The sequence below is a fragment of the Pleurodeles waltl genome, chromosome 1_1 (assembly GCF_031143425.1).
Source record: "Pleurodeles waltl isolate 20211129_DDA chromosome 1_1, aPleWal1.hap1.20221129, whole genome shotgun sequence".
In the NCBI taxonomy this organism is placed as follows: domain Eukaryota; kingdom Metazoa; phylum Chordata; class Amphibia; order Caudata; family Salamandridae; genus Pleurodeles; species Pleurodeles waltl.
Window position 1 is genome coordinate 830,127,425 of NC_090436.1, and position 12,671 is coordinate 830,140,095.

General features: G+C 44.2%; 1 protein-coding gene across 2 annotated transcripts in view; it reads right to left on the reverse strand.

Moving 5' to 3' along the window:
- The window catches only part of TRPM3 (transient receptor potential cation channel subfamily M member 3), a 1,350,903-nt gene that overhangs the window by 127,539 nt on the left and 1,210,693 nt on the right, over window positions 1-12,671 (reverse strand). For both annotated transcript variants that reach the window (XM_069228883.1, XM_069228872.1), the window contains one exon: window positions 9,681-9,821. In XM_069228883.1, coding sequence (XP_069084984.1) covers window positions 9,681-9,821 — 141 coding nt within the window. The remainder of the gene's footprint in view (window positions 1-9,680; window positions 9,822-12,671) is intronic.

Here is a 12,671-nt window from a genome sequence, read left to right on the forward strand (position 1 = left end):
GGTGTGTGCATGTATGTGTACGAATTGGGGTGTATGAGTGCCTGTATGTGTGCGAATCGGGGTGTAGGAGTGCTTGTCTGTGTGCAGGTGGGGGTGTATGAGTGCGTGTCTGTGAGCGAGTGATCTGGGGTGTGACTGCATGTATGCGAGTGAGTGGGGGTGTCTGTGTGAATATATGCGAGTGAATGGGGGTATGTGTCTTCATGTATGCGAGTGAGTAGGGTTGTCTGTGTGTATGTATGCGTATACCGAGGGGTGTGTATGTGAATGCATGCATGCGTGAAGGTGGGGGTGTTTGTAAGTGTGTGGACGGGTGGGGAGGTGTGTGCATGTGTGTTGATGTGTGGGAGTGCGTGTGCCAGTGACAGGAATGGGGATTCCTGTCACCGGGTGCGTTTCCGCCAGGGTTTTCGTGGTGGGGTGACTGCCAAGGAAAGCTTGGCGGTCTGCAGCTTTGTAATATGGCCGGCAGGCTAAGGCCTGCCATCAGGTTAGAGGTGCTCACCACGGGCCGAAGCGGTACGACCGCTTGGCATCTGCCAAACCCCACAACTTGTGATGTGGCAGTCTTTACCGCCGGGTCCGCGGTGCTAAGACCACCACAGCAAGGCTGGCGGTCTGATGACCGCCAGTCTCATAATGAGGGCCTATGTGTCCGGTGAGATGACCAACCCAGAGGGCAGGAAAGGGCTGTTTTACGGAGGACATTGAACAGTCCCACCACAACAGAAATAATAGCAGAAAGAGCAGGCCATTCTATTGCCAGCCTTTCTGTGATGACCTGGCAGGGTGGAACTGAAGACGAAGCTCCACAATGTGGACCATCGCCTGGAGTGGGAGCTGAAGACTGTCATAAAGAGGCCTGATGTCAATAAAGAGATGGTTATAGAACCCCTGTGTCCCTACTACCGTTAATAAGAAAGGGAGGGAACCAACCGCACTATGTACCATGGCCAAAGATTGACAAGGAAAATTTTAAAAAGGCACTACCTCCTTTGACAGAAGGAGCGGGCAAGTGGATAGGGGCACCTGAAAAGAACACTGCAGGAGTCTTGGCCCTAGGTGATATCAAGAACCTCCTTAGGTCACTGATAGGGGGAGAACGAATGACTCAATATTCCATACAGCCAGATCACCAGGAGTGCCCCTGAAAGAGAGCAGGTTTGAAGGACCAGTACTTAACCCATGCAGACAAATAATATGGACTGATCTGAGGAATGCGTACCCCAATAGACCTGATATCAGGTCACTCATGGCAGAAAGCATGACGATCGCCGAGAATCCTTTACAATATGAATGAAAGAGAAATGGATACAAGAAGTAGGTCAGAGCTGGGATAATATGGGAGGCAATGCAATATTATTCTTTAACGTGATGAAAAAGGGCCTACCCACTGACATATAAGAAAACCTAGATGGAGTGGTAGGGTTGGGAAGCTAAAACCTGGCCAGAAATACTGGCACAAGTTGTACATTTTTTCCAAAGGAAATACGAACGGGAAAGCGATACAGTGGAACAAAATAAGAAAGCAGCAGCTAAGTTGGTGCAGCAAAAGCTAAAAAAGACTAACACAGAAGGAGTGACTGTGGCAGCACCACAGATGGCCATAGGACAAGCACAAGCACCAGGAGGGCAAACATCAGGTTGGCCAGGAAAGGGTAGAGGAAGTGATTCACAAGGCCAAGGACAGGCAGAAGGAGGAAGGCAAGGAGGAGGGATGAGGTCTGGAATTGTTTTTTATTATTGCAGCAAGTTAGGCCATTTTGCCAGATGGTGCAAGAAGATGTGGAGCAACCAACAAGCACAAGGATAGGTAACTCAACAAGGGCAGGTGGAGCAACAACAGACCCAATGGATCCCCCCAACAACTGCCCCCCAACAACAGACACAACAGGGTCCCGCACAAAACACACAAGCCTAATGGACTGCGCATTAGGGACAAACACCGTAAAATGTGCCCCAAATAGTGAGAAGTTCTGCAGGACCACAGATTCAGGAGCAGAGGGGAAGGGAGGGAAGTGACAATGCAGGAGGCAACCCCTTTTATGCCCCTCAGCAAGAAGTCGGAGGTGGACAAATGAACAGCTTTTCCCAATGAGAGTGCCCACAGATAACCACTATGGTGGTCATTCCGAGGCTGGCAGTCTGCAGTCTCCCCGCCGTCGACCCAGCGATGAAGACCGCCGCATTTTGAGATAGGTGGTCTGGCTGCAGCCAAACGGAGCACGTCCGGCCCAGCGGCAGCTGTGAGACTGCCGGCGGTATTATGACCCGGCAGGCTTTCCGTGGTGGTCGCACCGCCACGAAAACCGTGGCAGTAACACACCCGGTGACAGGAATCTCCATTCCTGTCCTGCACCCACCACCTGCCCCACATCCGCACACATGCACGCACCCCCCCCCCACTTCAACGCACATGCAAACACCCACTTCCACACACATGCAAACACCTCCCACTTCCACGCACATGCAGGCACCCTCCCAAGCGCACACAACCGTACACACACCCCCACTCGCATTCACACATACACCCCCTTCTCCAATCATGCACACCCCCATCCCCACCGCATCCATTCATGCACTCTCCCTCTCCGCATTCATGCACACGCCCAGCACCCCCATTCGCACACATTCATGCACCCAGACACCCCTATTTGCATACATTCATGCACCCAGACACCTCTATTCGCACACATACATGCACCCAGACCACAACAGCACCCATCACCACCCCCCTTCCCCCGTTTCCCCCCCTTTTGGATGATCAATGTACCTTTTCCGGCGAGGTGGTCATTTGGGAGGGGATGGGTCCTGGCGTTTTTCACCGCCAGCACCGCACCGCCGACAGGACTCCACCACACCATATTACGTATAGTAAAACTGCAGGCGGAGTCTTGTTGGCATGGCGGTGCTGGTGGTTGAACCGCCTCTCCTCCTCCGTCAGCCAGGCCGATGGAGTCAGATTTTTGCCCGTAAACGGTCAGGAATCCTTCCTAACTCAAAATATGGCAGTCTTCGGACCGCCAGCACTGGTGCTCTGTGGTCTGTTGACGGAAGTGGCTTCGATGGTCTTGAAAAAAGACCCCAGAAGTCGTAATGACCACCTATGTGTCCAATACTATTGGTGACCACAGACTAGACGAGGAACCCACTGTGATGGTAGCCATAGAAGGTCACCCATACAGCTTTCTAATGGACACCGGACCACTAGATCTTGCATCAAAGAGAGGACTTCCCCATTGTCCCACAAATCTATGGACACACAGAGGTTCTCTGGGGCTGTCATGAGAATTCTCTTCTCTCAACTAGTGAATATGATAGTAGGAAATACCCAAATTGAAGGCCCATTGCTATATTCCCCGAGACACTGGTCAATCTCCTTGGAAAGGAACTCATGAGTAAATTGAACATGACTACATACTTTTTGGAGAATTGGAGGATGGGACAATGATTTGCCACACACCAGGTACGACACTGAGCAGGATGTTGTCTTTATTAACTCATGTAGACTTTAGACAATTGGTCAGAGCAGTCCCAGCAAATAAAGAAGCATTCCTACATGGTATATATGCCTTGATAATCAATACAACTGAACTATTGGGGAAGACAGTTGAGATATCTAAGGAGCTTTGTTTAGACCACACACACCTATAGATCCAGTGGAAGAGAGGGACATGAAATTTGAGTTACACTCCCTCGAGTTAAGACCCTGATTTGCAGAGCTCTTTGCAATTGACGGAAGAAAGGAGCAGTGGGGATCCATCGTAGTCACAGAGCTAGGGGTTAAATTGAGAGATATGTCAGATGAAGAAGTGTTTGAAGATAACCACCACACCAAAACTATTGTGTTTGAGAGCAACATTACTATAAGAGTACAGTTGCAGTACAGGACACTGTGAAGACCTGAAATGTAAATCAATATGGGAAAAAAAATTGATGAGAGTCCCGGAGACATTGTGGACAAAGGGAACCCATGATGTGGGTATAATCAAAGGTGCAGAACCAGTGAAGATAATTGTGAAACCTGGAGTATTATTTCTCAGAGTACGCCAATATCCCCTATCCAGAAAAGCAGAAAAAGGCATTCTCCCAACAATTCAAGCTCTGTTGGAACTAGGGGTGATATAGGGTATATCACTGTGTAACACACCTATTTTTACAGTTAAAAAAAACAAGAGGGGAACTTGGAGGATGGTACAGAATTTTAGCCCCCTGAATGGCATAGTAGTGCCTGAGTTTTCAGTGGTATCCAACCCCCTCAGTGGTTTTCACCAACATTCCAGCTGACTCCACCCACTTTTTAGTGGTTGACTTGAAAAATGCATTTTTTAGCATCCCACTATATCCAGACAGCCAATATTTGACCACCTTTACTTACAAAGGGATCCAGTACCACTACTCATGTTTGCACCAGGGGGATTGTGAGTCCCCAAGCACCTTCAACAGGACAGTGAAGAACGATTTAACAAATATCCAATGCAAAAGTATTATTTTGCAGTATGTGGATGACATTTTGATATGCAGTCTCACAGAACACATATGCAGACAATACACAAGTGGTCTTCTTTGCTTATTAGCAGAGAAGGGATACAAAGTAGATAAAGACAAATTGAAATATGTTCAAACAGAAGTAAACTATTTGGGACAACTTATATCCAAGGACAGGAAGAGAGTGACACCTGTCAGGGCATAAAGCATCAGGAATTTGCCAATCCCCACAACAGCTAAAGAAATACAGCAGTTCTTAGGACTGTGAAACTATGTGAGAAAAGGGCTATTTGATTATGCCATTTTAATTGTATCATTGTTCACCAGACTAAAAGGATCCCCTACTTATAACAGGATAAAATGGACTGATGAAAGGGACATGGCATTTCAAGAATTAAAACGGCAATTACGAGTGCTCCAGTGTTAGGTACACCAGACTATAGCAAAAGATTTCACCTCTTTTGTCACTGTAACGGATTTATACTGATTGCAGTATTGACTCAAAAGATATTCATGGGACATAAGCCAATTGCATATTACAGTGGATTGTTAGACCTGTGATGAGGGACCACAATCCGTGAGAGCAAGCACTGGCTACAGCAGTGTTTGCTGTCCAGAAATGCGCAATAATAGTGATGGGACCACCACTAACACTATATGTTGTGCCTACAGTGTTTGCCATGCTACAGAAAGCCAAGGGCAGCCTCCCTACTCAGAGGGCATCCGGCTATAAAGTGATACTTTCACTACCTTTGCTGTAAGTGGTGAGCTGTTACACAGTCAATCCAGCAATGTTCTTTACGCGCCCAGTTACTGACAGTGAACAGGTGATGGCTGTGGAACATACATAGCTGATGAAGTGAGTGCAGTAGGAGAATCTGTGCAGGGAGCATCTTGCTCTTTGTTGACGAGTCCTCCTTCATAGATCAGAAAACAAGGATCAGACACTCGAGAGGAACAGTTGTCAGGGCTGAACAGCGGGATTCTTCTGACACGTTAAACTATATCAGCAAGATGTCACTTTTCGGCACAAACAGAAGAACCAGTAGCCATCATTGAAGCACTACAACAGGCTAAGGGATTAGAAGCAACTATCTATTCAGACTCAGCATATGCTACCACTACAGTACACTCCAGGATTCACAGATGGGAAAGGAGAGGATTTCTAAGAGCTGGTGGATCATTAGTAATGCACAAAGACTTACTATCTCAGCTGATAAAAGGCTTTGCTCTCTGTTCTAAGGTAGCTAAGCTAAAGTGTGCAGCACACAACAACTAGCAAGACCTACGGCCTGAGTTAGAGTTTGGTGGATGGGGTTACTCTATCACAAATATGACGGATGTCTGGTCCACCATATTACGATCCCATTATATCCTATGGGAATCATAATCTGGTGGATGGGATATCCGTCACGTTTGTGATGGAGCAACCCGCCCATCAGACTCTAAATCAGTCCCTTATTCTCCAGGGGTAACGCCTTGGCAGACTGGGCAGCAAAAGAGGCGGCAAAAATGTCTCCACCATTTGCTGATTACACCTCCACCAAGATGACAAGCAGGAATCAGCCTGTTGTTGAACAACCACCTCCCTATTCAAAGACATCATCTGCACAAATTACAGTAACAGGCCATACCACATAAAAGACAGTTCTGGAAGCAAAGAGGCTGCACCCAAACACCATCAGACTTCATCTATAGGGACATGCAAACCCTGTTACTTACAGCCCTAGATCAACTACATCTCCCAGCACAAACTGCAAAGGAATAGCTTCATGCCACCCTGCAAGCAGGCTGGTTCATTCCCCAACTACCTGAAATGATTACCATGAACATTGCAGAATGTGCAGTATGTCAGCAGTACAGCCGCAACTCCACACTGAAGTTGATCACTTCAACAATACCATGTTCAATGGGCCCATTTTAAAATGTGATTCAAGCCTCAGGCCATGTCATAATGTCACAGGCTTGTGGAGAGAAGCAGCTACGTACAGCAATATATCTCCTATTGTCCATGCTAGATTGTTAGATCATATGTAGTACCAGCACATGACGAAAATGGCGGAACAGGCCTAAAACAAATAATGTTTTGTTTCTACATTGACCCTGAATGCCACTGACTCGGATAGACTGCACTCCTCCAAAGATGTACACCCAAATCTCACCGTGTGTCTCCTACATCTCGCTCTCTGTAGAATAAAGCCTCTTCAAATAAAACAGGTATCTTTTCAGGTGAACACCACGCTGTATGAGTGTGAACGAGAAATAATGCATATTGTAACTAACCACTATCAGATAATGGCAGAATTGGACCTAATGAGCAAGAGAGGGCAACTATTAGGAAACAATAACATTTGGAGCGATAACAGGATAAAAAGGTTTTTTTAGGAGTAGCCTAACCCAGTGCAATAACTCTTCTGCCAATCCCTTACCTAAATACTGCCATTTGTTTAGGTAAACTGATCAGTATAATCTAAGGAACACTGGAACAATGGTGTCACACTAGCATGCAGGGCTTTTTCTCTGTGGACAGGCACAGAGAGAGACAACAGCATTCAACAAAAGTACCAGGCACTGTGGGATGAAAACATACCCCGGCTCACTTGGGTAAAAACACCAACAACTTTTCGAGCAGGCAGAAAAGCAATACTCATTTTTTATGTTTCAGAGGAAATGGATCTGTCCCAGTGGGGAACAACCTCAACTGCAATACCACAATATACCACGCGGACATCCAGAGGGGCACTTCCAGCCTGATGGACTACTACTGGCAGTGTGGAGAGTGGCTACACACGCAACTTCCTACAGGTTGGATTTGCCTCTGTTCCTTGGTCACCTTGCACACACCCTCCCTATTAATACCAAGAGTGGACATTTCCAAGTTACATGACTATCCCATAAGCCATAAAACTACCCTGTTCCACCATCTTTGGAGGAAAAGAGCTGCAGAATATTATGGTATTATGGCCTAAGAAGATGTCCCCCAGGAGCACAGACTGTTCAATGACACCCAGTTGTTCTTCTGACGTGTCCTACCATTCGTTCAGGCAAAAGCAACTACTGCATGGTTGCAAATAAATAGTTGGGAAGTTATGAAGGCAATCAGTGCCACCAAGGATGGATTCAATGATATCAAGGAGGAACTGAGAGCCATGAGAGTAATGCTAATGCTGCACAGATGTGTGCTGGATTTAATGACAGCAATGGAGGGGAAGAGTGCTCCAAAATAGGGACAGTTTATTGTAGATATGTCCCTGCAAATTATGCAGACAATGGAACATTGGTGTAGGTCATGAAAACTATGCATAACTAACAAAGGAAAATGATGGATGAAGTAGGTGCCCCGAATGAATGGTTTAAGAGCTAGTTTGATTGACTACCATCCTGAAAGTCAGGACTATTTAAGAGCCTTGTTGCCAATTATTGTGGTATTGCTTTTGATGTATTGTGTTTGTAAAAGAGTTACGGGCTAAGGTAGGAGCGATGTTCATAGCAAAACACCCAGACCAGGTAACAGATGCAATGAGGAACACATATCTATTGATATCTAGTAAGGACCAGGTGTTAGAAGAAGTAGTTGAAATATCAACTAGAGGGGGGAATATTAAGGAAAATATAAAAGGTGAATAAACTTTAAACAGGCAAAAAGGCCCACCACTGCAGATATCAGCAGGGAGCACTGCAGGACTCTATGTGGTTAAAGAACAGTAAAACGCATGCAGCACAAGGACATAGAGTAAGGGTAGGACTTAGGGGTGAGCAGAACATGAGATCAGTAAGTTTCCATTAACAGAGAAACATAACTAACAACCTTTGAACAATTTAAGGTCACAGCACATAGGCACGTACCCCCACTCTCACCCTTGGCAGAGGCGTGGTTCTCGGAATATATGTGGTCAAAAGCAGTTGGAACGAGCAGTGCAAGAACCTAGATAAGAAAAACTTGATAACAGTAAAATGAGAAATATGCCCAAGGGGGTTGGGGATCCAATAAGCTTCAGAGCAAGAGATGGGTTCAAGGATGCAGGTGGCACAGGGTACATGGAAATACATTAGCAACTTGTGCAGACAGGATCACATCCTGTGATGTTTTACTTGTTCTTGTAAGATAATGCGCAGGAAGTCATTGCGGTTTTTGTGCTTAAAAGGGGCTGCCTGCAAGCAGCAAGTTGAGTTCAGTTCTCAGTTCTCCGGGGCTGGCTGACCTCCCATTTGTGATTAAACCTGTATTGCATTGCCACTAGAACTGTGTCTTCTTTTGTTCCTAGTCAACAGATTGTTGGGGTGGCACTATCACATATGCAAGGTCCACGTGTGTATAGCTTTTCCAGTCCAGATATTTTTTTCTTTACATTCTGGAATTTGAAGTCCTGTTTATTACATTAGTAATTCAGGGCTATGAGTCCCAGAGTGCAGACAAAAAAACTGGACATGGTGATGTATTTACCTTATAAACTGGGTGCATATGCATAAGAAACTTGAGAGCTTTGTAGGTGCCCAAGTAATTGTCTTTACCGAGGGGAGGAAAACAAGGTGCAGACTGTGGGGCAGCACTTTCAATTGTCTTGGGCCATTGTGCAAGTCCCATTTTTTTCCTTTGCATTTTAGACTTTTTAGCTGTTTATTTCATTACTAAATCAGCACCACAAGTCCCAGAATGCAAAGAAAAAGCAAAGAGTAAATGAACTGCTCATGCATATTTCAGGAAAACTTGAGATCTCTTAGCCATAATCCAGAGGAGCATTTTAACAAAAAGACCTGCCAATTTAATAAATTATTTCCACACTTGCCATTCAGGCACTCTCTCTTCTGAACCCTAAACATTTAGAGGGGGACCCAGATTGAAATCATTTTGCTCAGTGAGGGTGGGCAAAAATAGTTTGAAGACCTCTGCTCTAATGAGTCTGTATTATGGTAACTGAATATTTGTAGGACAAATGACGTGTTTACTATTTCCTTCTCTCTGCAACCTGTTTAGAAGATGACAATGAAACCTTTTTTGTTTAAAAAAAAATAAAACAGACTAAAGAAAAAGTTTGACAACACTGGGTGCTTATTTTACAGTGTTCGTTAATGTGGGTACGAGATTTATTGCGTCACGCCTACCTGCATCACCGAAAATGTACAACCCAAGCGACCATTTAGTCAGCCAATTACAATTTCATACGCTCATCATTTCAGGTTAAAAAACTTACAGTGTAAAACCAAAATTTTACAATGGGAGCATTGTAAAACTCGTATATCTTTCTTCCCAGCGGGATCAGACGGTGCCTGGAGTGAACGTCGTCATCATCTTTCTTTCTCGATGATTCCCCGTTCCCTCGGGTTAACATGGCCTACAACAAAAAACACACACAATACGTTTATTCTTTGCTCATTGATTCAACGGATTATACATATGCAAAGAAGGATCAGACACGCTCGTAACAGGGAATGGCGGTACAGGAGCCACTGCCGGCTTTCCCGTCAAAACAACACAGGAACCTCTTCCCTCCTTCTAGCCATCTTTCGCAGGCCGGACCACGGTAACTGGCTTGTTCTATCTCTTAACAGTCTGACATCTGATGGACATTTATTTGGCTAAATATTCCACCGCTGTAATCAACTATTTCTTTTGAAAACGATGATTGCTTCAAGTCCCTCTTTTACCTTTAATATGTGCACCGTAGATGTGCGATTAGATATTCGTGGAGATGTACACACCGCCTAAAGAGCAGGTTAATCTTTCTTTTTTAACTACATGTAACTGCTTTTTGTTTCCGACTTGTTAGGGCTACAGTAAGTTTATTGAGAAGACTACCACACTTATGTGGAATGTTTGACTTCTTTAAAATACTTAATTCAACCAATCAAACTGGGCAAGGTTCGCCGCAGGGCAGTCTTTTTATTCTATGTATAGTGTGTTATTTAACGGTGGACATTTTATTCCTTCGAATATATGGCGCATCATTATTTTACTTTCCTTAGGTACAGTTTGTGTTGGTTTCTCTGTGCTCTACTCGAATAGATGCGTGTGATTCTCTTCTATTCTTCCCTTTTAATTGTTAGGCATTTTTTTCTGTGGCACCCTTGCGTCTTTAGTACATTTTCAAACTCCTTCTGTAGCGCCTTCTCTCAATTCCCAATTGCCAATACCTTTTAAGACTCTCTTGGTCCTTCTTTGTTTTCTAGTGATTTTCTCTGGTGTTTCTCTCTTTACCACTACTGAAGTTATTGTGCTTCCTCTCAACCAGCCTACTATTGCATGGACTCAAACATCACCACTCCTTCAGTCATTTTATCAGCACTTCTAATACTTTGAATGTTTTTAGAAATGTGTTCCCTCGACCAGCTGTTTCCTTTCCCTACTTTCATAAATATTTTTAAACAAATCTAACAGGTGTTGCATTTCTATTTTTTGTGGTGCTGGCAGAGTACCGGATGCCGCTGAGAAGAAAAGATAAATGGGGGGTCCTTCTTGCCTCAGGGATTTGAAGCAACATGGTGAACAGTCTCTGTGTGCATCCGTAAGAATGCCAGAAGAAAGTATAGTGGTGTGTTTACACCACAAAGTCGTGGCACAAAGAAGGGTCGGGCATTCATATGTGATCTATCCACACAATAACCATGAGACGTCACCCACTCTACTGCTGCTGGGGATGTTGGCTTAGACACATATAATATACTAACATCATATATTCCTAACAATACAGCTGCAGTCTGAAGTCATAGCTCACTTTTAATGAGAATGTAAAATGCAAGCATTCACAGGTGATTAAAATCTCCCATCTATTGCATAAACGATATTTACACAAGGATATTAGCATTTATGTCTGATTTGTGAAACTGGTTTCTTCTGTATTTAGAGAATCTGAGTGACCCTGGAGAACATAGAATCCTCTGCCTGTTTTTTATCAACATTAGTAGGCACTGCAGAAATGTTACCCGCTTCTCTGGCAATTGCGCATGCCTATTAAATACAGTTTCATTCAGAAGCCCTTTCTCTAGTTTTTTCTGTTCCTGCTGTCGCCATCGAGAAGGAGAGCAGACTGTGGCCATTTCCATGAACGAGCGAGTGCACACACAAACGAAGAAAAGAACATTTAGCAAATCTGCTTGACCAAATGTTCCGCATTACTTTATGATATGGATTTATGCACACAACACCTCAACGTGTCTTATCATTTACTGCCAAGGAGCATTTGATATATTTGGGTCTGTGGGGCACCTTTACTCAGACATGGTTCTCAACCATATTAATTACAGGTCTTACAGTTAATTCATATTGGGTCATTGAAAGTGCATAAATACATGATAAACGTACATTCATGTTAGTTTATTGTTAGTGCATAGTCAGCTGTAACGAAACTCTTCCTTTTAATGTAGTCTTTTGTACTACATGATTTACAAACATAATAAGAAATAGAGTTTGATACTTGGGGCGGCAACGTCATCTGCATTTCATTTTTTTCGATGCAACATGTTATGGGAGTACACTCCTCTAGCACTTTTACTGTGTACCATTGTGCGACTACCCTGGAATTCTGGTCTTTGTAGTCTTTTCAGTCAGTTAAGTATTGTTTGAGCAAGGAGGCGGGCTCTGTGCCACACAGTCATCGCACAATCCTTCTAATTGGTCAATTTTCGTAGTCTAAATACTGCTCAGAAATTCCTTGACAACTTCTCCATATGCATTTCTTTCTCTGTGCCACGCTGTCTTTGTGCAGTGCTTATGGTTTTTTCATTTTTATTGCTAGTTTTGGAACAAATGCTTGAACAGTATTAACTGTGGAATAATGATACGACAGAGACAAGAATACTGAGGAGGCTTGCAAGTGAGTTTAGTAAAAGACAACCGTTGGAGCGGTGAAGCAGGGCACTGCTGTACCATTTTATTATTTTTCAGGATGATCTGGATTTAAAGCATCTTTACACTTTGTTGTTTTTATCGCTCATACTGAGCTGTAGCACACATATGAACAAACAAAAAAAATAACAAATATTGTGTGATTCACTGTGGTGAGCAGTACATTATCTGCCATGGATATGTAGCTTGAAGCCTGTGGATCTTTCCCAACATAGGGGTAGTATGGCCATGTTTCGTGCACGGTGAGTTAGGCAAAAAATCTGTATTACACCCCGGTTTGTCTTCAGCATCTTAGTAATAACATGTGAGTTGAGTCCTCACTTTGGAGAAAACAATAATC